The 25,369-nt window shown below is 40.4% G+C and overlaps 1 protein-coding gene and 1 long non-coding RNA gene across 4 annotated transcripts in view; both read left to right on the top strand.

Annotated features, from left to right (window-relative positions):
* The first annotated feature begins 3,418 nt into the window (after positions 1–3,418).
* LOC134474102 (uncharacterized) lies at positions 3,419–18,757 on the top strand. Its single transcript, XR_010044710.1, has 3 exons — positions 3,419–3,757; positions 16,901–17,561; positions 17,671–18,757. It is a non-coding gene; the product is annotated as an uncharacterized LOC134474102 (long non-coding RNA).
* Positions 18,758–22,978: 4,221 nt separating this feature from the next.
* Positions 22,979–25,369, top strand: part of Sepsecs (Sep (O-phosphoserine) tRNA:Sec (selenocysteine) tRNA synthase) — a 36,421-nt gene continuing 34,030 nt past the window's right edge. The window contains exons 1-2 of one of the 3 annotated variants that reach the window (XM_003467397.5): positions 22,979–23,185; positions 23,912–24,066. In XM_003467397.5, coding sequence (XP_003467445.1) covers positions 23,072–23,185; positions 23,912–24,066 — 269 coding nt within the window. In that variant the 5' untranslated portion in view covers positions 22,979–23,071. Of the gene's footprint in view, positions 23,186–23,275; positions 23,826–23,911; positions 24,067–25,369 lie in introns of those variants that run through there. The other 2 variants (XM_063240657.1, XM_023564067.2) reach the window with 2 other exon arrangements.

Here is a 25,369-nt window from a genome sequence, read left to right as displayed (position 1 = left end):
CGTACGGTGAAAGCAGAGAGTCTGTCTTCCTCATAGGTTTTAACACATGTGTATGACGACGCTACCCAAGCCCAGACAAACAAGGGACCTTCCCACATCCGCAGTTTTCCTTCTGATTAATTCCCATCCGCATGGTGGTGTGTGTTCTGCTGCCACGGATTCACTTGTAAACTTCATATAAATGGAATCGTACAACGTGAATTCTTTTGAATCTGACTTCTTCACCACAACATCATGATTGTGAGATCCATCCTGGATTGTGAGATCCAGGTATTAGTAGTTCATTCTTTTTTCAGTTGACAAGTAGTACTATATCCTAAAGATTTATCACAATTTATTTATCAGTCTTCCTATTGATGGAAATTTGTGTTATTTTTGGTTATTTTCTATTATAAACTTGCAATAAATGTTTTCATATAAAGCTAATAGATGTGTACTTTTTTTTTTTTTGTCTTTTTCCTTTTTATTGGTACCAGGGATCAAACTCACGAATGCCTGCTTGCAAGGCAGGTGCTTATGCCGCTGAGCTAAACCCCCAGCCCCCTAGATGTGTACTTTCATGTCTAACCCTAACCCTAATTTTTTAGTTTCTCTTTTGGTAAGTGCATGTTTTCTATCATAATAATACTTACAGTCATCTTGAGGAATTGGTAATCTGGATCATTGTTACCTCCCTTTGTCCTTCTTGCCTGACTGTATACCTCACTCCCAAAACCCTTTTCCAGCCCCACAAATTCTATCTCCCTAGCTCCTATCATCTGTTACTTGTTTTTGAGACAAGGTCCTCACTACGATGTTCAAACTGGCCTTAAACTAATGGTAATTCTCCTGCTTTAGCTTCCTGAGTGCTGGAATTATAGGCATGTGCCACCACATCTGGCTTATTTTGCTTTTTTTGGAGGGACTTAAACTTAGGAGCTCACACTCACCAGGGAGGAACTGCACTGCTTAGCTATATTCCTGGCCCAAATTTGCATTTTAAATTATATATACACATATATGTATATAATATACACACATACATATATTAGATTTATATAAGAGAAACTACATAATACTTAACTTTTTGTGTCTGATTTATTCCATTTAACATTATGGTCTCAAGGCACATCCATTTTCCTACAAATGACTCTTTAGTTATCCTCTATTATTCAGTATATGTATATGTGTGTGTGTATATATATGGGCATATGTAAACGTATATACATATACATTATTTTTTCTATATCTGCTTTCAAGAGTTAGTTATTAAAATGGTTTAGCTATTCAGAGGTGTGCTGCTATACACATAAGTACACATGTAACACTGTGATATGATGTCTTTAGAGAGCTGAGTCAAATGGAGTTTTTATTTTTCATTGTTTTGAGGAGTCCCTATATTAATTTTCATAGTGGTTGTACTGGCTTACATTCCCATCAAGAGTGAAGAAGTGTTCTTTCTTCCCCATAACCTCACCAGCATTTGTTTTTGAGTTCTTGATGCAGCCATTCTTTCTGGAATGAAGATGGAATCTCAACGCTGTTCCAATTTGCATTTCTCTAATGGCCAAATACGCTGACCATTTCTCTACAGGCATACTGGTTAGTAGTACTTTTTTGGAGCAGTGTCTGTTCATTTCATTTGTCCATTTCTTGATTGTGTCTTTTATTTGGGGGATCCATTTTTTTTTAGTTCTTTATGTAGTCTAGATATTAGTCTTCTGAGTAGCTGGTAAAATTGTTTTGCCATTTTGCAGACTGTGTCTTTGCTTTATTGTTTCCTTTGCTAGGCAGAAGATTTTTAATTTGATACAGTCCTGTTTTTGCTGGTTCTTGTGCGATTGGGACTCAGTTCAGGAAGTCCTTGCCATGCCCGTGTCTTCAAAAGCTTTGCCTATTTTATCTTTCAGCAGGTTCACTGTTTGTTTTAATATCTAGGTTGCTGATCTATTTTGGTTTGATTTTAGTACAGGCCCAGAGATATATGTCTAGATTCTTTCTTCCATATGTGGATAACAAATACCTAGAAGAACTATGTGTTGAAACTTAGGTGTAACTTGTAACTGCCAACAGTTTTTTCTGAAGCAAGCCTTACACTTTACATTTGAACCTACGTCTGAACGTAATATATGAAAGCACAAAGGCAATGTACAAAACTTCTCATTTGCTCCAATTCTCACCAATGCTTGTGCTATTGGCCTTTACAATGTTTTGATGATTTGATAAAAGTTATTTTGATGATAATGTTGCATTGTGGTTTTTGTATCCATTTTTATGATGACTTCAAAAGTGTTCTTATGTCATCTTGTATGAAGTTTCTACTTGTCTTTTGCTCATATGTTTAACTGAGCTTTTTATCATTTTTAATTGACATACAGGAGGTGCATACACATTCTGGAAACAAGTCTTTTGTTAGATATATGGGTTACAAAATTTTCTCCCAGACTATGGTTTACCTTTTCATTTGCTTAATTGTGTCTGTCAGAGTAGAATATTGATGAAGCCAAATCAAATTTTGCTTTTACAGTTAATGCTTTTGTTGTTCTGTCTACAAATAGTCATTTTTAAAAGTATTAACGGATGAACAGAAGATTTTAATTTTCCTGAAGTCTAGTGTATCATTTTTTTCTTTTAAAATTAGTGTACTTGTTTTTTTTTCCCTGAGAGATTTTTCCCTAGGTCAACATTGCAAAAGCACTGCCTTATTTTTTAGAAATCTAATAATTTTACTCTTATGCTTGAATATATGATTCATCTCAAATTACTGTTTGTGAAAAATGTGACATAAGGATTGGTTAATTTTTATCTATATTAGGCAACTTATTTAATGACCCTGAATGTCACTTACATATCTACAAATGATTAGAGTCTGCCTCAGAGAACAGATACTGAGTTAAATAAGTTAACAGTATTTGGCACATAGAAGGTGTTGAACAATGAACAAGGCATTGTAGGTAACGGATGCCCCTCAAAACCTGTGTTAAGTGAAATAAATCAGGCACACAGGTTTAAATATCGCATGGTTTCTCTTACATGAGAAACCCAAAATATAAATACAAAGCAGAGTGAAAAATAATAGGAAGTAGGAGATAATTTTCAAATGAGAAGGGAAACGAGGTGAAAGATGGAGGAAGGAGGGCAGGGAAAGGGATAAAGAAAGAACTGAAAAAACTGGAAATAGAGCTTTTGCAAATGGGAAGGGAACAAAAGTTGGAGGGAACAGGGGAGGGATGGGAAAGGAAAGAGAAGAAAAAAGAATTAAGATGTATTTTATATATACACAAACTCCCCATCATAAATGAATCATTGTGTACTGCAAACACGTACTAATGAAGGAAAGGAAGATATTGAACAATATAGCTCAAACGTGATCATCTGAGGTATGTGTGGATGCCTCTAAAAAGACTCTATTTCTTCATGCTTTCATTACAGGGTAAAATCTTCAATCTACAAACACTCATAGCAAATCTTTGGGTACCACAGTGAACCTGGCACTTCATAAACATCCCTATACATCGTATACATATACCACAGTGGTAGTAAATGCAGCTGTCTTTCACCTCATGGATCATACATCATGGAGGACTATGGTCTTTATTTGGAAGATATTGCTGGCTGAAGAACAGAAATCACTCACCCAGGGAAAGAGCCAGGAAGTGGTGAGACTGGTATTTCAAATTAGGTTCAAGTTCAAAGCTCACATCCCACCCACTGCATGCCTTTGGTTAATTGGCCTGACATTTGTGTTTAATGGGGAGTCTGGAGTCCTTTGAACGTGGTAAGTAGCACTTTGCGATAAACCACAGCCTCAGCTGTTGGATATGCCATTCCTAGCCTATCTGTACTGTGGTGCTGCTGCTGTGTCAGTGGTCTGCAAAGGAGTCTTACGTGCCCTCTGTCTTCCATTTGTATCACCTCACATTGCCTTTGCTGTCCATTTGTGGCTCACACCCAGGAAGTACTGTCCTTTGGGGAATATTTGGAAATGTGCAATCTAGGGCACTGCGTTTTGGACCTTCTGGTACCTGGTGGGCAGGGCTCAGGGGTGGTAAATATCATGCCACTCATAACATATAATTCGATCATTTGGCCCACATGCCCATGGTGCTTCCCCAAAATGTTGGCGGAATGCTAACTTAAATCCCAATTCAAGTTACTTCCTCTACAAGGCTTTCTTGCCCTTCTGGGCCCCAAGTCATCTTCCCTCGTACTGGTCTGTACTGTGCAGCCTTGCTGCCCCTCTGTAGATGTGCTCCTGTGTTCTCCCCTGTCCTCTTGTTGGGGGTGCAGTAGCACACTGGAGACTTCAGGAAGCGACTCTGCTATTCGCTGGCATCTAGCACTCCGCAAGCATAATGCTTCATTTGCTGAGCCACTCAGTCAAAAAATGATTTAAAAAGGCTTCAATCAGTAGAGCTGTCGGAATTTCTTCAGAGGCTACAGTGAGAGAGAAATGAACAGTGGCCTTTCTGCAGAATGAGCATAAATATGTATGTTTCAGATGCCTTGGAGAGGCCTGGGGGAGGGGCAGGTGGAATGGGGGGACCTCAACCATGACTGACCTTTGCTTGGGGCTCAAGGCAGCATCAGAGATCAGAGAGAGCTGAAACCTCCTGTCAGCTCTCAATTCAGCACTCAGTTCTGTGCAGAGAGTCATCGTGATTCATGCACCAGGCCATTAATCCAGTAAGAACCCACTAAATGGGCAGACGAACAAAAACAGGAGGCCCTTCTGAGAGCCATAAATTAGCTCTCAAAGCAGCTTTATATACTTGAAAGTGAAGGGTGTGCCAGGAACACCGTGGAAAGTACCTGGAACCTTGGTTTCTAATAGAAACCTGGGAAATTTGATTGAACTGCTAATAAATTGAGGACTTATTTTGTACAAGTGGCTGAGCTGGCATTGAGATGAATAAAAAGACTATAGTTAATCTTTCAGGAGTTCAAAGACCAGAAAGAATAATTTCTGAGTCCAGATCTTCCTTCACCTCCCATATCTGGTCCTGAAAACTGTCCTGTTAATATTCTCTCAAGACTTAAATCCTCTTGCTGAGCATACCTTTCCTAACTAAGGTCCGCTAATTTCTACACCAGCCGGTTACCTGGTTTTCCTGGCTATTCATGCTCCATTCTTTTCCCTCCATAGTGGTGCTAGGTATGGAACCAAGGCTCCCTCACACTGTGTAACCAGTTTATCACTGAGTTGTACCCTCACTGAGCTAGGTCTCACTCTGGTCAAGCGTCACACACCAGCAGGGCCACCTTCCCTAAAAGCAGTCTGATGGTATTACTCAGTGATGGGTGTTAAGCCTGTAATAGCTATCAGTTGTTTTAAGGATAAAATTTATATACCTCACCGAGGTCCTTTGCAGTCATGGCCCTGTTTGCCTCTATAACTTTTTTACAAGCAAATCCTCCAGGTCAGACACTGTGACCCTCTGGTGGGTTCTTAAACCTCTACATTTCCAGCTGCTCCTGCTAAGTGTGTCACCACTGCTAATCCTGCTAACCAAACTTTCAAGGTGTCCCCCTCCAGTTCTTGCTCGGTCCCCTGAGTGAGTGGCACCTCCTATTTTTGTTCCCCACACCTGCACTTTCCCACCCATCACAGGCATCTTATCAAATTCCTACTTGTCTCCATTGACTTTGGCTGTCTCAGCTAAACTGCAAGAGCTATATCTGATTCATCTTTGCCTGCTCAGCACCTAGAAGAGTGCCTGGCACCTGCTAGATGCACAATAAGTGTTTGCTGACTGCATTTGAATGAATGCCTATGCAAGGTCATAATAAATAAGACAAGAAGGGCTTATTCAGGGGCGACTGTAATGTGCATTTATCTCTATGTAATCTCTGCTTTGCTCTAATATTGCACTTGGAAAAACTGTCATGGACAATTGAATGCCTTATTGTTTCAGAATGATGGATGAGAGTGGTGTGATCTTAGAAAAGAGACAAGGTTTGCTATCTTTGAGGAAATCAAAATACAAGTCTGTAGTAAAATTCTGTCTCTCAAATGATGTGAACATTTATGTTCAAGTGATCTATGCATAGGTCGTCTATGGCTTAATAGGTCGAACATTTTGGTTAAATACTTGAGTTTGAATTTTATTTTATTTTTTTCCTTTTGAAACAGGGTCTTGCTACTATGCAGTTTAGGCTCATTTTGTAGCCTGGGCTGGTCTCAAACTTGCAACGATCCTCCTGCCTCAGCCTCCTGAGTGCTGGGATTACAGGCATGCACCACGAGGCCCAGCTAACTTTTATGATTTTAGTAAATAATACATCTACATTTGATTCAGTTTTTCTTATTTGGACTGTGTATCAGTTTTCTAGGGGTACCATAATAAATTATCCGAAATTTGGTACCTTACTAAACCAAACATTATGGCAGCTCAGTGATAGAGCACTTTATTAGCGTGTGTAAGACCCCGGCACTGAAAAAAAGCAAAAAAAAAAAAAAAAAAACCCGAAACTTTCTTCTCTCATAGTTCCTGAAACCAGGAGTCCACAATCAAGACCTGGCAGGCTGTATTCCTCCTGAAGTTTCCTGGCTTCTTTCAGGTCCTGGTGGCTCCAGGTGTCCCTTGGTTTATGGCTGTACTCTGTGTCACTGTGCTCTGGTTGTCTTCATGGGGCCTTCTGCTCATGTAAAGGCACTTGGCCCTGGATTAACATAATTACCTGGGTAATCCAGATGATCTTTAGGACGTTTAATCACATCTGTGAAGATTTTTGTTTCTAAGTAAGGTCATATTTACAAATTTCAGGGATGAGGATGTGGATTTTTGGGGAGGCAAACACACTTATTCTTGTACCAACAGTAATAGTCATGTTGAATACATTTATAAAGGCCATTGGGATAGAATTCCAGGGTGCATGATTATTTTACCTTTAATGTAAATAACTATTTTGAAATGCTTTAAAGTGGTTTTATTTGCTCATTTTGGAAGGGTCTGCTACTGAGTGAGCACATATTATTAATATTAAATGGGACGCCCCTCCTGGATGCTAAGATTTACAGCTGACAGACTCAGAGGTAACACTGAGTGCCGAGTAAGGTAATAACCCACAGCAGCACAGATACTGAACCTGAGTATGCGGTACCTGGTACACATCTGGAAAAGCAAAGCAGCTATTCAGGTACAGCCCCAGTCCTACGTCAAGCCTCAGTTTCTTCACCTGTAAGTGTGTGGGCTCACTGGCTCATTCGTTTATTGATTAAAATGCTAGATGGTGACTGGGGATGCAATGTCAGGCAAGTCTGAGCATAATCCTTTACAAGTAATAATTCCTGTCTCAGGATTGTCACATGGATTAAATGGAATAATTCAAGTAAAGGATCAGGTATAGCAGTTATTGCTATTTACTCCACATGCTTAATTGCAGCAGGCCGTCTTGGACTTGGTCTTACCTATTGAAAAGCTCCAACATTCGGGGAACACTTGTGGGTTGTTGGTTGTTACTCACTGCTGTTTATGCTGGCCTAAAGAAGCTCCATACCACTTCCCCTTCTTTGGATGGGAACGATTATTAGGTCCTTGGAATTTTAAAGAAAAAAGAAGGAAAGCACCTGGAGGCACACTTTTGTTTTCCTCCCATTTAATTCTAGATTCCCCTTGGTCGGTCCTCTACGAGACATATTTTTTCCATTATTTGACAGCAGTGAATGAATATCTTTTACATATTAGATAATGTGCTAAATGCTGAATATACAGAAACAACAGCTGTGTCTGTTCCTTGAGAAGCCAAGGAAAGTACAAATCCAAGCTCTAGTAATGGACCAGCCCGAGGCCAGTCTTTCCAAGAGTATAAGGAGGAAGACACTCTTCAGTGAATGCTTGAGGAACTGTCAAAATCTAGATGTCATGCTTTTTATAAGTTCAAGTACAATCATTTCTTGGCCTTTTAGATAAACTGTAGTGCCTGGTCTTTCAATTTAATATCTGATGATTCCTCTATCCAAGGACAATATACTTGAGGAAACATAAATGCTTACCCTGATTTAAACATTATACAATGTTTTCATGTGTTTAAGTGCTCAGTACCCTATTAATATGCACACATTTTTCTACTAAAAATTAAAAATCAAATGCAACTCAGTGTCACAGGGGAATGGGATTTTCCTTGTCCTCATCATCTGGCCACCAGGTTCTTGCTTCCATCTGTGTTCACTAGTATTTCACCTGAACTTCTAATATGCTGAGAAGGAAATATTGCTAAGCCAGAGAGAAATTAAAATATACTTTTTAAGACTACCTTTTTCAACATTCAAAGAATTTCAAGAAATGCACCACTTGCCTTGGGGCAGATGATTTAAATGAACTGTCTTGTGGTAAGTTGATACATGAGTCTACGGTATTATCTTTCTACACTGATGCTTCAGAAGAGGAAGCTAGTTAGGGGACTATTTTCCTCCCTAACGTTTTATCCCTGCTGAAATAAGTCAAAAAACCCAGTGTTCTTTGTATTCAAAGGTGACACTGGTGTCAGCACGACTGTCAGCTGCTGCCAGTCCCCAGCTTTGGAAGCAATGTCATGGTGCTTTAACTTGCTTTTTAGTTTGTTCAGCATGTCTTTGAAGCATTGCCTCAACTCATCTCTTCCACAGCTCACTGTTCAGCCAGATTGTACTATTTCGGCAGGAAATCAGGGAAATACTTAAAAGCTAGTGGGTCAGTCTTCTCCTTGTTGAGGATTTAAGCCTGTGCTTTTCAAAGCGTAGCTCTCAGGCAGCATCCACATCCATGTGCTCGGTACATCACAGATTCCTGTAGCTCACCATCACAGCACTGGGTTCAGAAACTCTGGTAACAGATCAGCTTATCTGCATTTGAAATAAATATCTCTAGTGAGTCCTGTGGACTGATGGTTAAGACCACTGATTGGGGGCTTTTGCATTCACCAGCTCTGCTTTTCTTGAGCCCTATGTCTTCATCTACATATAAATCTTTTGCAGAAGCTCATTCTCCGGGATACATTGCTCATTTTTTTGCTTTTAATTTTGAAATACAGACTTGGAGGAAAGTAGAAAAAAAGGACAGAGAGGCCCCATATAACTTACAATTTCAAAGCCAGGAAATTGACATCAGACATTGGAACAATCCATAGTTTATTCAGGTTTCACCAGTTTTATGTGCACTGTGTGTGTGTGTACTGTAGTCCTATTCATTTTTATCACGTGTGCAGAGGAGCATAACCACCATAGCTAAGTCACTGTCCATTCCCACATGGGCCCTTAGAACCATGCTTAGCCCCTTCCCTCCCCATCTCTGGCCCTAGCAGTGACTAATCTATCCTCCTGCTCTATAATTTAACACTATCATTTTAAATAGCATTTTAATAGCCTTGAGGCAACCTCCAACATACTGTGTTTCCTGCCTGGACTGTCCAAGTTATCTCTCAAGATACCAATTAATGTTTTTGTTAGTGCTCTAGTTGCAAAGTTGCATAAATTTTTAGTGGTCTGACTACAATCCTAATATTCCTAAAAGCATTCTTTGTAGTGGATAATTTTGCTGAGTAGGTGGTTTTTCAGCAATATCTATTCTGTGTCACAGGAGAAATATTTGCATAATGGCTGAAACATAATAGAAGTTTACTTGTTTATTTTTTATTACTAACAGAAGAGTCCAAGGAAGATGTTCTGTCTAGCAAGCATTTTTATTTTTGTTGTTGTTGTTGCTATCCTTGATTATAAACTTTCAAACATGTTCTGTGTTATTGGCTTAGAACATACCTTGTTACTAAAATAGAATACGTGGGTCTGGATGCTTTATAAGGAAAGAGGTTTATTTTGGTTTCTGGTTCTGGGGATTGGCAGGACCAAGGTCAAGGTACCACATCTAATGGGAGTTGGTAGGGATTCATTGTAGTCCAGAGGTAGCAGAGAGCATCACATGCAAAGAGGGATGCATAGAGGAGAGACAGCCAATTGGTTTTATGACAAACTCATTCTTGAGATAAAGCATCAACCCATTAATCCATTAATCCCTGGATGAATTAATCTATGCACCAATATCTCTTTTAACAGTTCCATTTCTTAATTCCTCACAATGAGCATTCACTTTCAACATGAATTCTGGGGACATTCAACCTATAGCAGTTATTAACTTTGAACCTAAACTCTAACCTCATTTTAAAAATCATAGATTGCATTCTGTACTTTTTCATTTTAACAGAGAGCACATACCATGAATCAGTCATCATTACAGAGCATAAACACTTTGGCTCTTAAGAAATTTCTAAGCCATGATGACAGTCACCTTTTATACAACACATCCTTCCCATCACCACTGCTCACATGACTTTCTACATCCTGGTGTTTCCTTGGTTGTTACTGGTGTTCGGTGATGCTGGGGGTTGAACTGAGACCCTCAAGCACACTGTGTGGAGCTACCATACTACACTTCTGGCCCCGTATTTCCTTTTATGTGGCAGCAACTCTCCGTGCTCCCTCCAGTCCCTCACTTACTTCTGTGGCTCCCTCAGGCAGGTCTTTCTTCTCTCCTCCTCTCGGGAAGGCAGCTGCACCAATGAGAAGGGTAAAGGCTGCCCACCATCCCAGGTCTGCACTGACTTGGCACAAGTCTAACTCCAAATGCCACACTGGGAGTCCACTTGGCAATGTCTCCAACTTGGACTCTATCAGTGATGTAGATGAGATCTTTACCCATCTTATCTTTTGTTGTATTCCTAGTTGGTTCAAAATCTGCATGGGAAAACAATTTTATTCACTGGGTCCTACTCAGTGTTACTAAGAAGACACATACATACATGCGTGCATGTGTGTACACACACAGAATGGAGGGGGAGGGACAGACTTCTTCACAGTCCATATTCAAAGCATAAAGGTGACTTTTTAGTTTGTTGACTAAAGCTATGCTAGGAAGCAGGTGAGAAGAAGGGAATGTTAAAACATGTAAAGAAATCCAATCAGAGTAGGAAGGAAAAAGTGAGTACAGTGTGAGTCAGCGTGTACTTTTAGGAGAGCACAGTGCTTCTCCAATTGTATTGGAACCAAAGAAGTACCTGGATGTGCAGTTGGAACTCTTACCCAGGTCTCTAGACCGGGGATGGGACCCAGTGTTTCTAGAAAGCCCCAAGTAATGTTAATGTCTCTTGTCCCCAGACACCCCTTTGTGTGTCAAGGATGTAAGATATGGTTAATTACTATCCTTTACTCTCAATAATAACTCCTCAGTTTATTTTGAAGGAAATTAATGCCAGTAATTATTTTTGCTTAGTCTAATATTTATGATCTATCTCCAGTTTCCCAAATACACATCCATCCAGAGAGCCCACCCATATGGCCCACCCCCATTTTTAATGCTTCTCCATTACTAGCAAACTTTGGATTCTTTCACAAACCATTTTAAAGTGCTGTGTCTTAAGATAATCACTGTTTATGTTTGTCATAGTCCTGCTGATCTCCACTGGATTGTCTATGTACCTGGGACTTTACCGGGGTGCCTCTGGCAGTGCTGGTTATTTCTGGGGCCTTGCAGAGGAGTGACACACATACTTTCCATCATCCAACCGGCTAGAGCAGGTTTATTCCTTGGTGGCAGAAAAGGTCCAAGGACAACTTGCAAGCTCTTTGTGCAACTCCACCTGAATCATATTTGCTAACTTCCATCTCATTGCTCAAGGCCAATGGCAAGATCAAGTACAGAGTCAGAGCAGGACAGAATTGTTTAATGGTGTGGATGCTGGAAGAAGAAGTAGAAGCATTTGCAGCTGTTTTTGAAACGTGACTATTCAAATTCAGTGTCCAGAAAGGCCTATCAGGCTGGATTATATCTCACAAGATCGCTCTTTCACTTCCCGCTCCCTGGAAACTTCCTTCTGCTTATCTTTGGATAGGGCCCAGGTCTACTTTCAAATGCTGCCTCCCTCTTCCTTGTTTGATATCTAAATTGGATGAGGTCTTTAATCACATCTCATTCAGACTACCGTAGTTACTTAGGTGCAGCGTGCATCCCTCTGTGCTCCATCAGCTGTTTCCAAAGGGTTTTGCTCATTTTTGCTTTCCTGTAACACTGAGCAAGTATCAGTGGCTACTATTTATTTATGCCGGTTACTTTAAATACTTTTGATCCCATCTATTAGGTATTCTTATTGACTCCTTTTTACAGAACAGGAAATTGAAGTACAGAGAGGTGAAGTTATGTGCCCAAGATCACAGAGCTAGGAAGCCACAAGGCCAGGATTTGAACTCCCATCTCTAGAACATAAGAACCTGTGCTTTATAATTCATGTTTTAACTGGATAAAAATAACAGCTTTTGAGCAGCCTATGCAGATACTTAAGGATTGACCAGGGAGCACATGTTTTGTTCTCTTGTTGGGGCTCATCAGGTTCTACTAAGCTGAATCATCATAACCAGTGTCACAGAAGCTGAATAAAAAGATTAGGATGTTAACTTGCCAGTGTCTGGGGAGAGAGAGAAATGACATCCATGCTAGCCCAAGTGTCAGATGGCACAATTATCTTTTATCAAAGGGAAACTGAGTTGAGATGAGAAGGTTGAAGAGTGAGTTTATTTCCTGTCTCTGCCAAACAGGATTCGAGCCCTTTGCAAAGGGAGCTGCTATTTTAAGCAGTATAGTCACCCTTGAGGCATGATGAGTCACCCCAATAAAAGGCTGACTTGACCAAGCTGATCAGAGACTCACGTTGAATCATCAATATTCTACCTCTCTATTTTCGACATTCTCTAAAACATGATTACTGGGTCTCACTTTTTGACTTTGGGCTTTGGGTTGTGGAGTTTACTCTCTTGATGTTGATTATTCCTTTCCTAGCATTACTATGCATTTTGGGCAGCTGGCCCCAGGGGGTAGTGGTGCGTTTGCCTTAGTTACATAAGGATGGGGTGTTTAGTCAGTCTTCCTGATGGTGTAAGGGCATAGGCAACAAACAAACAAATAAACAAATAAAATACAGGGCAAGATCCTTATGGCTGGCATTATAAAATCATCACAGCTTGTACTTGAGAAATGTACCCTACCATATACTTGAGAAATGTACTCCTTTTGGATATGTTACTCACATTACTGCCTGCTTAAGAAATCCTGAACCCTCCCATTTTCCGCTGAGTCCCATCCCCTCCTTCTTTGCCGGAGTGAGGGAAAGGACTTGGAGAGAGGCAGAGGGTCATTATGGGGGGACCCCAGCCCTCTCCCTTCAGAGATCTTCTGCTGTACACAACAGTGATGTTGGTAATTCAGGAAAATAATAACATGAGCAAGGGGAAGTGAATGATGCTTTTAAAACATTTTTTTCACTTATAAAAATATGCCATACAGTTGTGATTGTGCAAGAAAGCTATGTGATCACTTATTGGAAGGGTCAAGATTAGTGCAATCACCATGAAAATCAGAAAGGAGATTCTTCAAAAACCAAAAATAGGGGTTCCATTTGACCCAGCTATTCCTCTTTTAGGTTTCTTCCTGAAAGAGTTAAAGACATCGCACTACGATGATATATGCATACTCAAATTTATAGCAGAACAATCCTTAATAATTAAATCTTAGAAGCAGCTTAAATGTTTACCAACAGATGAAACGATAAAGAAAATATGGTATTTATACACAGAAATGTACTCCTCTACTACAAAGAAGGTAAGTGTGAGTCATTTGTAGGAAAATGGATGCACCCTGAGACCACAATACTAAGTGAAATAAATCAGACTCAGAAGGCTAAATACTGCATAGTTGCTCTTATTTAAGAAACTGAAAATATAAATAAATGCAAGGATAAAATAAGAGATAGATAATAGGAAATGGGGAGATAGACCTTTCATAAATGAGAAAGGGACTAAGACACAGAGATAGGCAGGAAGGCAGAGGGAGGAATGTAAAAAGAATTAAGATGTGTTATGAACATGTACCAACTCCTTACTCTGTAATCATTTGTACTGCAAACATGTACTAAGAAAAATTAAAATAAAAAAACTGAGTGCAGCAAACAGAAACAATTCTAGATATTTTAACTTTCAACTTGAATGCAGGAGACAAAATATTTTTAAAAAAAACTGAACGTTTCAGTACAGGCATTCTAGGCTATGTTTCTAGAAACAACTCCTAGCATCCTGTGGAACTGGCCCATTTGGGGAACTACCACCTTAGAGTCCACTGCAAGGGCTACTGATTTCTTTCTTTCTTTCTTTCTTTTTGTCTTTTTCCTTTTTTATCGGTACTGGGGATCGAACTCACGACTGCCTGCTTGCAAGGCAGGCGCTTATAGGGCTACTGATTTCAGCACCCCACGCCTGAGACCATTTGTAGTGTCAAGAAGGCACATGGCCCCATCACAGTGCTCCAGACACCCAGAAGGCTGCAGAATGGATGGGTACATCAAAAAGCTTCCTGGTTCTACTATACTGTTTGTGGATTGTGACCAGTAATCTTGATATGTTCACTTCACTGAATTAATAAATGCTTAGCAGATTAGCAGAGCAGGCTTCTGGGTTTGGGGGGTCATGGAGGTGTGGTCTTGAGTACTTTATAGGATTGTTCCTCTCTGCAGCTGTTCCCTGGTCATCATGTACTAAGTAGCTTTGTTCTGCTGTACCATTCTACCATGATATTCCTCCCTCAGAGCCAACTGACAATGTTTGAATTCCCCAAAACTATGAGCCAAACTAAACTTCTTTAAATTGTGAGTGTTAGATACTGTGTCCAGCAATGGGAAATAACAGTGATGACAACAAAGGATTGAATGGACTGAGAGAATTGGTTTTCACTAGCTCTACCTCCCAAACCTCAGGGAGGACTGAATGCAGATACCAAAGCCCTGGGCGCACAAGTCCTTTACACAAATGGAGTATTTACACGGAATCTAGTTGCATCTTCCTGTATACTTTACATCATATCTAGGTTACTTATAATACCTACTACAATGTAAATGCTATATAAATACTGTGTTCAGGCAGTAATGACAAGAATAGATTAGGAAACAATGATAAAGAAAAAAAAACCTGTACAGGAAAAATATATTTTTGTTTTATGGATAGTTGAGTTTGTGGATGTGGAACCTGCAGATAGGGAGAGTGGACTATACGATCCAAATGGCCAAACTTAATCTGCTTCTAGAATGCAAGCTAAGAGAGAACACAGAACGTAGTTCGATGTTTACTCGTCCCTGGTAAGAAGGCAGAGGGAGCCAATCTACACCCTCCACATACCGAGCTAGTGTGCTCACTACCAAGGCTATGACCACGTGTCACACCTATGATCATGGTCATCATTCCTTATCATTACTGCCTTCTTTCACAGAAGAATGAGCCAAAGTCTAGTGGGACCCTTTTAGGTGCACAAATTTCACTAGAAAAAGAAATGGAGCCAGTCTCTGAACTCCACCTGCCTGATTCTAGAGATACTCTCAGCAGTCCCCCGCCTCACCACCTGCCATCACGCTGGAGTCACAGACACTGAACAGAACTGTCAGCAGTTTTCCACCACAGTCCTGTTCCAGGCTCCTGAAAGGCTGCCCATAGCTTTCCTTGTAACTGCCTGCACCATTCTAATGCCCCGAGGAAGCTTTCTCTACCTCCATTTCTTCCCTCAGGAGAGAGACAGCTGCTTTCCTCATCCTGGGGAAGGCCTTAAATGGCCTTCTGCTGCAGCCACATCCACTTTTACTTCATTACTTTCCATCAGAAATAGAGAAGATAAAGGCACGGCCCTACTTTCTGAAGTCTCTTCGTCTTAACAAATTGTAATTACTACATCCTTTTTCCTTTTTCTAATCACAAGAGACTTTTCCCAGCAACCTACTTATTGATTCTTCTACTTCCTTACCTCTCTTTTCCAATTGCTCTTTGAAGCTTGGCTTGCTATGGAAGTTACTTTTCTTTAAATTGCTTAAGAGGCTTCATTAATGAGGTTGACAACAGCCAGATCCTGCCTCTTAAGAGACTTGTCATTCCCCTAACCCAAACATTTTAAAACACATGTGAGTAGAATGGGAAAGCAGTGTGATCATGATTTGTTTGTTTGCATCTGCCACTGGAAAGCAGCTCTTCAATATAAAATACCTTTGTAACATCCCTGAACCCAGTCTTGTCATTTACTGATTCAAAAATATCTGTGAATCCTTATTATGTGCTGGCACTGTGCTAAATGCTCAGAAAAGCAGGTGAATAAATGGTCATGGTTCTTGTCTTTCAGAAGCTTCCAATCCAGACATTATGCAAGCAATCGATTATTCAAAACTAGGCTCTTACTTGGATAAAGTGGTGAGGGAAGGTTCCTCCGGGGAGGGGACATTCATACTGAAGGAAAAACAAGAGGCAGTCATTCAAAAGAGATGAACATTTACAGGAGTGGGTGCAGCATATGGGTAGGTCCAAAGATGGAGAAAGAAAAATACAGTGTGTGGCAATGTCTGCAAAGAGGTGAGGAGGGCAGGAGCCCACCAGCCAGGGGAGGACTGTTACTCAGCGTCAGTGGAGCCAGACTTTGAGGGCTTAAAAGGTCAAGGCAAGGAGTTGGAACTATATGTCCAATAGGACAGGCAAAGATTTAAGGGTTCCAAGCAGGGGCAGGATGTGATGTGTACTAAGAGATCATTCTCATAACTGAATGGGTCTTGGACAGGGACAAGGAGATCATGAGCAGGGTGGAGGTAGAGGCTACCACAGTCACCCAGCCTGGGCTAGGTGGTGGGAGAGGTGAACATGAGGAGTCAGGGTGAGGAATGACCAAATACAAGTGAGTGGTGGAGAAGCCCAAGAGTCAATGATGTGTCATTTGTCCAATGATGTTGCAGTTCAGCATCAAGAAATTCTGGTACCAATATGACTGGATGTACTTTCCTGCCTATGGGAAAGGAAAATAGATTTTTTTTACTATGAAATACAGCCCTTGGCAACATATCTTTTCTACCCTTTTGACCATATTCTTGTTATTCCATCCAGATTCCAGTGGATGAGAACCTGAAGCTGCATAGTAGTTACCTGTCCAGAGCCTGAGCCATGAAATGTTGGCTCTGACAGCACCAAGATGACGGAAAGAGCATACTCCCCAGAGCCAGACATCCTGGTCCAAATCCTATTTCTCTTTACTACTGGTGTGATTACACCTGTTTCTCTGAGCTTGGCTTCTTTGGTTGTAAAGTACAGTGGGGATGACAGCATGAGTTGCTGGAAGGATTGGATGAGAGACTTCGGTAAAGTCTTTGGAACTGGGTCTGGAACATGGACTGTCAGCTCACGTCAGTGTAAATCAGTGGGAACTGGATCCGTTTGAGCTTTCACTCTGCACCTACCCATAAAGCAGGATTTGATGCCTCAAGGGACCCTTCAAATAGACCAAACTCCATGGACAATGAATAAAGAAAGACCACTTTCCTAAGTATTTCATGGGAAATAGAGGTTGTGCTTCCTTTAGAAGGCTCAATATTGTACCTCAAAATCTCTATTGAAGATCTGGCTGCTTCTGTTCATTTGCCACTGTATCCACCTCCTTTTATACTTCCCTCTTGCAGTTTTTTGGCTTCTGTAATTGGACTTGCTTTTAGTCTTTTGCTAATCCTGTTTTCTGCTGCAGACCGAAAGCTCGTATCCTCAACTCCTAAAGGTATTATATTGAAGTCCTAACATTCCAGGTTATGGTATAGGAAGTAGGATCTTTGGGGGGTGATAAGGTCCTGAGGACAGAGTTCTAACAAGTAGGGTCTCTTTTCCAGACACTTTCTAGAGAGATCCACCACCCTTTCTGCCATGTGAGGACACAAAGTGAAGATGGTCATTCATCTATGAACCAGATGGCAGCTCCTCTCCAGATGCTGAATCTGCTAGTATTTTGACCTTGGACTTCCCCACACCCAGAAATAAATAAGTGTACTTAGTGTGAGAAATAGATAAGTCACTTGGCTTAGGTTATATTGTTATACTATCCCATAATGGACTAAGGCATACTGAGTCTATTTCCCTAATTGCTTATCTTGTATATTCAGTCCCTGAATCCCATATTTTAGTTGTTCTCTTACTGGCAAGAGGTTGACTAATTTAGAGGAGACTAGGGATCCAGGTCTTTACTTCTTGGGGATTATTCTATTGTCTCCAAAGTCAATTGTACTGTGACATCTTTTGGCTTTTTTTTTAAACATTATGATAATAATCCAATGATAGAATGGCTACACAGAATTTAAGACTCTAAGGGTTGGGATATAGCTCAGAGGTACAGTGCTTGTCTAGCCCTGGGTAGTATTTCTAGCAAACACACACACCAAAAAAAAATCAGATTTTTTGATTCTAAATAGAATGTAAACAAAAACCCAGCACTATAAGAATTATGACCAAAAAAAAAAAAAAAAGAACAGGTTAATAGTTCATTCAAGATGCTTCAAAACAAGAAGCCAACTGACCAACTCAGGCCAGAGAACAAATATCACAGGTCATGAGAGTTGATTTAAGACAGCCAAATAGCTTTTGCCTTAGGCTACATAGCACCTTTCCTACCTTTTTCATTGATTCAAGTACAGCAAGATGTTTAGCAATAGCATAGACCCCACTGTGGATGGCTAAGAAGAAATCCAGAGTCACATGACTGTCTTCCCTGCTTCTAAGAATGAACCTGCCACTGACCTGGGTTTTACCTAGTACAGGAGTAGCATCATGGACAGCTCTTGAGATAATGTTAAGTTTCTTGCAGTCTTTTCTACTTGGATTATTCTCACCAGCATGAACAGTGATTCAGTAATAGTTTCAGTAATAACTAAAATATTTTTTAAAAATCAATTTCAGCCAGGTATGGTGGTGCGTACTTGTAATCCCAGCACTCAATAGGCAGGAGGACTGCTGTGAGTTTGAGGCCAGCTTGTGCAACAAAGTGAGTTCCAGTCACAGCTGTGATAGCAAGATCCTGTTTCAAAAAAAAAAGAAAGAAAGAGGCTGGGGATTTAGCTCAGCGGCATAAGCACCTGCCTTACAAGCAGGTGGTTGTGAGTTTGATCCCCGGTACCAATTAAAAAAAAAAAGATAAAAGTCAACTTCAAAGTGGTGAAAAAACCATTAGTGTTTTGGTGCTGGGTCATGTCCCAGTTTCATAGATTTTTTCAGGCTTATGCTGTTGATAGACAACATGTGACCCCAAAGCAAATCAAACTGTGTTTTTAAAATTTCCCAACTAATGTTGATTTAATTTGCATATACCATGATGAATGATTTCATGGAGTATTTGAAGCATTTGAAGTCATCTGATGCACCAAACAAATGTTTTGGGACTTTCAGAAATGATCTGAGTAAAAAGTACAACCAGATTTCCCCCATGCTTTCTTTTCAAAGTCAAGGGCTGCTATTTTGTACAGGTTTCTCTTTATTTTTGTTTCATTATTTTTTTTATTACAACGTGTTTATAGTTATAATTATTACACCCAACAAGGTGCTACATATATAGGACACATCTTAATTTTTATGTTTCCTCTCCCTCCTATTTCTCAAGAGATCTAATCTTGGTATCTTTGTATGGTTACAAAGTTTGGATGCTTATTTGTCACAATGAATGGTCATTTCCTTTAGCTTCTATTTCATATTTTTTGGCATGAATATATGGCTTTTACATAGCCACAAACCCAAGAAATAGGATCATGCCTGTACTCGATCTTAGCCAAAGGGCTGAGAAGTGATAGGATTGCATTTAAAAGTTCAATAACCTCTTGTTCATTTTAGATGCGAGTTCTGGTAAAGATGAGAAACCATTATCCTCCAAAGCATCTTGAAGTCATTCTCAGAGCAAAGTCTCGAATACTGTTCTCCAAGCCTACTTGCCCTGTGAATAGGTTTACTGTCTGGTCTTCCACTACCCAACAAGCTCTAGCAAATGCAATGTCTTCTAACAATGTGCTAATTATTGCCTCAGGTAGAACACAACCTTTCAGTGGGGTTTTCTATTTGTTTTTGATTTCTGTTTCTAAGGTGGGTCCCACTATGTTGCTCAGGCTGGTCTGAAAGTCCTAGGTTTACATGATTCTTCTGCATCAGCCTCCTCAGCAGTTGGAACCATAGCCTGTGCCACCATGGCCAGTTGAAGATTGACCTTCTAAAGGACAGCTTCAATTTCTGCTAGCATATCATGCTTGATAACTTCCAAGTTCAATTTTGAGACACGAATCAGTGACAAATAATCATAAGTCAGGCTTCTTTCTTAAAGGAATTCTCTAGATCAAGTTATAGAAAGTTGCTGAGCTAAGACCCTCCTTTGCTATGACTGGCAGCATTTAGGGCATTGTAGAAGTGAATAATTTGAGAGGAAGAGAGTAAAAATATCACAAGAAGTAAATGTACTGGCTGAGAAGCATTGTGTATTCTCAATCAGTAGTGATGTTCATTTGAGGGACCCTGAGATCAAGTAAGAAAACGAAACCTGGATCAGCTGAAGTGTTAAGAAGTTTTTCTGTTTTTTGTGTTAAGAAGTTTTCTGTTTTCAGATCACTTCTGAAAGTCCCAAAAGTGGCAGCTATTACTACAGCTTTGCAACTGGCTCAAGAGTGAGGCTATATATAGTAAGTGACAGGTGGGTTTTCGCCTGGTCAAGCAAAGTGGTGGTCGTGGAGAAAGAAGGAAGAAATCTTTTACTGCATTTTATAATAGTTGTAGTCAACTGGTTGCAAACATCATTACTTTTGCATTAGCCAGCTCTAGTTTGTTTGTGGTTCCCATGATAACACTTGAGGGCTTATCTAGATTGCTTCTGTACCAATAAGACAATAGAGGCTTTGTAGTCAGTGATGCCCAGTGAAGGAAGCTGCTGAAGAACTTTCTTTGGGATACAGACAGCTTGTTCCAGGTCTAGATCCCAGAAGAAAAAGTTTCTTCCTGAGGACTCTATCAACTCACAAAGACATGTAATCTCCGAAAATCTGTCTGGAATATCCAGTTAAACACAGAAATCCTGTTAACTGTTGTTTTGTGGAAGGTCTAGGATTAGTGTGATGGTCTGTAGTCTATCAGGAAAGGCTTCATTTTTCTGTCTTTAAATATGACTGTTTTGAAATAATGTACTACGTTTTGGAAAAATTGTAATTTATTAAACTTTGTGTCAGGGGTGGTGGTGTCACTGGTTTCTACCCCAGCAATGTAAACAAAAAACAAAACACCCCACACAAAACAAAGCAAGACAACACACACACACACACACACACACACACACACAAACTCTGTACCTTTATATCCCTTTTCTAAGGCCAAAAGCAAATAAATGAATTTTTTGGGGCCAAATTTCTTGTTCTATGAGTAAAGCAGAGAATCAGCTACATATTATATCAAAAGTAAATCATAAATTTATATCTTTCAAGATTTGCTTGAGGAACTGGGAAAACTTGACAGGGTATCGGTAAACCCCTGGGAACATGGCTGTCCAGATATATTATTAACCTGTCTGGGGGTCTGAAAGATGTCGATGGACCTAGTTATGGTACAGAGGTAGATTGAAAAGGGCAATACAAAGACTACAGTGAACCAAGTGGCTTCAGGCAGAATTGATGCCAACATGGCATTTGGGTTACATACTACCTAAAGCAAGAGTCAAAATTTTGTTGCTTGTGCTGAAGCTTTGAAAAATATCCTCACCCATTTGGTTTCCTCACCAATGAGACTGAAGTGTTTAAATAGTGACTATAAGCCCTTCAATTATATCACAGATTTGAGTGTTTCCGTAGCTCCTCTTTGAGGGGTATTTGGATGTTTGGGTCTATCTACTCTTCAGGCTCTAAGTATTTTTTCTAACTTAGTAAACTGTTAAGGCCACAGCATATCAGGTCTAGTGTGAAGACCCTTACCTGGGTATACATAAAAATAATAGATAAGACAAAGGCATATGTAGAGCAAATACAACTTGATTCTGAATGAAGTGTGCGCTGGAACTTTAACCTCTTTGTTATGCACTTCTGCTTTGCAGGATTTGCTGATTTCTGTGGTGAAAACACTCTCACCACAGTTAATTTCAAGCTACCAACTGATGTCACTAAAAGGGAGTTGAGTTAGGAAGAAATATGCACAACTATTTCCACCACACAAACACAGTGGCTGGAAAAAAAAATCCAGGACATAGATAAAGGTAAAAATGTGCTGAACAGGAAATGATGAGTTTTGAATATATTACTTATACTTTTAACATTGTGTAAGCCTATCCAGTTTAACTTTTAAGAGTGTCCATATTTAAAAACTAGCTCACAAGTCTACCGAGCATTTTATCAGCTTTTGCAATCAACTGTGAAACAGTGTAAATGGACTCCAGCACAGCACGCAGAAGGGTAAAGCCAGGGATTGGTGTGGCCTCATCTAAGGTGAAGACTACAAGAAAAGTGAAGCTAGTATACTTACAGTCTTATTTCTCTGTCCCCAACACTTACCGCCAGGTTGTTCAATGGTTAAAGTAATTTATTAATTCAATTTTTTTTTCTTCTGCTGTTTCTGGATATAGTGTTAGCTCTGCCTTTAGAAGAGTTTGCCGTAGTTCAGGTGTAGGTGCGTGCGTGTGTGAGTGTGCGTGCGTGCGTGCGTGCGTGTGTGTGTGTGTGTGTGTATGTGATGTCAGGTGGTTGGTGACATCCAAAGGTGACAGTGAAAAAGAGAAAAGGAATGCGGAGAAGTAAAAGTACGGAAAGTTCAAAGGGAAGGTTCTGGAATCTGACAGACTAAAGCTGAAGCACAGATTCTATATAGATCTCAGCCAACCCTCTTCACTAGAACACAGAACAATTCAAAATATTCTCTCACTTGTAAAACCTGAGCACTTTCGTCTCCTCAAGTCTTCCACAGAAGCGCACAGTCCTTGAAGTCTTAGCCTGGCTTCAAAACAATGGTTTAGGAAGACCAATTAGCTGTGGCAGGCGGCGTTAATTTCCTTAGAATGAAACTCTCCAAACGCGCCCACTCCTTTGCGCATCCTCAAATACTAAGCCTTCCGGGAGCCCCAACGAGTGTAGTCTGCGCATGTGCGGGAGTTGGACGCGTTGTTTGTGCTTCTATGTTTTTGTCCTTAGGTCCTGCCGTACCGTCCAGGCGGCGAGTTGCATTCTGGTTCCGTCGTGTGTGTGTTGCCGAGTGAGCTGACTTTCACTTTACCCCGGGGGCGCTAGAGCCACCATGAACCGCGACGCCTTCGCGGCGGGCGAGCGACTGGTGTCGCCGGCTTATGTGCGGCAGGGCTGTGAGGCCCGCCGCTCGCACGAGCACCTCGTACGGCAGCTTCTGGAGAAGGTACCGAGGTGTCGGTCCCCTCCCCAGCCGCCGCGCCCGAGGCTCCGCCCAGCGCCCGGTTTAGCTCCGGGTCCCGCTCCCTCAGCAGCGTGTGCTGTGTGAGACTGTTGGCCCAGGCTGTCGCATCTGGGCTCTCATTTCCTTCTTGGTCTCGCCAAAGCTGGGGAAACCCAGAGGGTGTTTTTAGGGGTTGGGGTTTAGAGCCACCTTTCTCCATCTTTGGATTGCAGAAGGGCAAAGAAAGTCCACGGCTGGCTGGCTTGTATTTGCCGAAAGAACAAAGTTCTTTCCTTTATCGCTCCTCAGAGTTAAGGGTACACCTGACTGTACACCGAGATTTACCAGCCTGAACTTTGTTGTTTGTTCCGAACTTCACAGGGCTAGCTCCTGCCAGCCCTCCTGTTAATTTCAGTGCTGTTTGACAACCCCTCGTTAGAACACCTTGCATATTCACCTTGGCTATGGTGTCTCTCACTTGATGACGTTTAAAAACTGAGTAGACTTTAGCGAATGCTTTTATCTCCACGCGTCGCAATTTGCAAATCGTCACAACCACATGTAATAGGGATGTCTTGCTAACCGAGGTTTCTTCATAGTGCTGAATTTATGTGCGGCTTTTAGAAAATGAGCATGGCAAGATGTACGTTTTAAAAGTTTAAAATATATTGATGTTGGATTTTCCTGGAGTAATAATAAACTTTTTTTTTTTTTTTTTTGTCTTTAAAGGGCAAGTGTCCAGAGGATGGTTGGGATGAAAGTACACTTGAACTCTTTTTACATGAACTTGCAGTCATGGATAGCAACAATTTCTTGGGCAATTGTGGTGTGGGAGAAAGGGAAGGGAGAGTGGCATCTGCGCTAGTTGCTCGTCGTCATTACAGGTATTTTTTTTGTTCTTGTAAACCTGAAAACATTTATTTCTTTCTTCTGAGGGCGACAGTATTCATCTTATTAAATGATAAAGTTGTCCGTTTAGAGGGGCATGTAAACCAAATACGGGTGCTTTTCCCACATACAGTAGAGTTCAAGTTCCCATATGTGCTGGTTATTCTATGAGCTTCTGGGAGGTGAACAGCACAGGCTGCACGTTTTGATAAGAATATTAACCTAGTTAACCTGTGTGGTTGAACATGTTTAAAACACCTTATGGCTGCTTATACTTTTTGATATCTTTCTATATGTATCTAATATAATGGATATAATATCTATTATAACGCCCCACCCCCACTCCCTGCCCCATTTTCCTCTATGCTGGAGATTGAACCCAGGGCCTCACAGAAGTACTCATATCCCAGCCCGCATTGAAGGTTTTCTTGGGGAATGATTTACAGTTAAAGTTTTAGTAATACATTGTTCATCTGTATCTAAGCAGAGTCCCATTTTATATGTCTTCTTTCTGTGCGATAGATATAGGGAACAGATTGAGTCCCATTTTTCTTTTGCATTATTTCAGGACGCTTTCCTTTAATTCTGACAACAGTTTAGTTATGGTAGATACAGGACAAGGTTTATTAGATTGTTTTTTAAATTTTTTATTTAGTTTTTAATTTTTTGAGACTACAGTTTTACTATGTAAGCCAGAATGGTCTTGAAGTTACTATGTAGCCAGGCTGGCCTCCAATTCATTGTAATCTTCCTGCCTCAGTCTTCAGAGTGCTGGGGTCACAGGTATACGCCAGCACACCGGCTTGTAGTAGATTGTTAAATCACTTTTTTCTTTTCCATTATTTCGGAAACTTACAATTCTGATTACCATTTACTTATTAATTAATAATGGTTCTAAATATCAGTTATTTCTTTATCTTCCTGTGACATGTAAATTCCTTAACTACTTTTCAGTTTCTGCAGTTTTCCTAGGCATAATTGAAACCACTGCAGTCAAAACGAATAATAATGAATGTATAAATAGGTTGAAGATTCCATGTTTATGAATGGGCCAATAACATAGTTGATAATATTTGTAAATGGTTTATTCATGAGGGTTTAGTGATAACACTAGATTTAGCAATCTAGTGTTCTGTAATAATCCCATTCAGAATTCAGGTTTATTTGACTATAAGTTATAGATTATTTCAGACTATGAAGGATTTTTAATTTTGAATCAAAGTTAAAGGCATACTTAAGTAATGTGTAACACTTAAAATGAGCGAATTTGCTCATTTCTTTTTTCTTTTTGTTTTTTGA

Source organism: Cavia porcellus, unplaced genomic scaffold (assembly GCF_034190915.1).
Source record: "Cavia porcellus strain 051 isolate PalLab524CR breed Dunkin Hartley unplaced genomic scaffold, mCavPor4.1 scaffold_30, whole genome shotgun sequence".
In the NCBI taxonomy this organism is placed as follows: Eukaryota; Metazoa; Chordata; class Mammalia; order Rodentia; family Caviidae; genus Cavia; species Cavia porcellus.
This window is presented reverse-complemented; position numbering and strand designations above follow the sequence as displayed.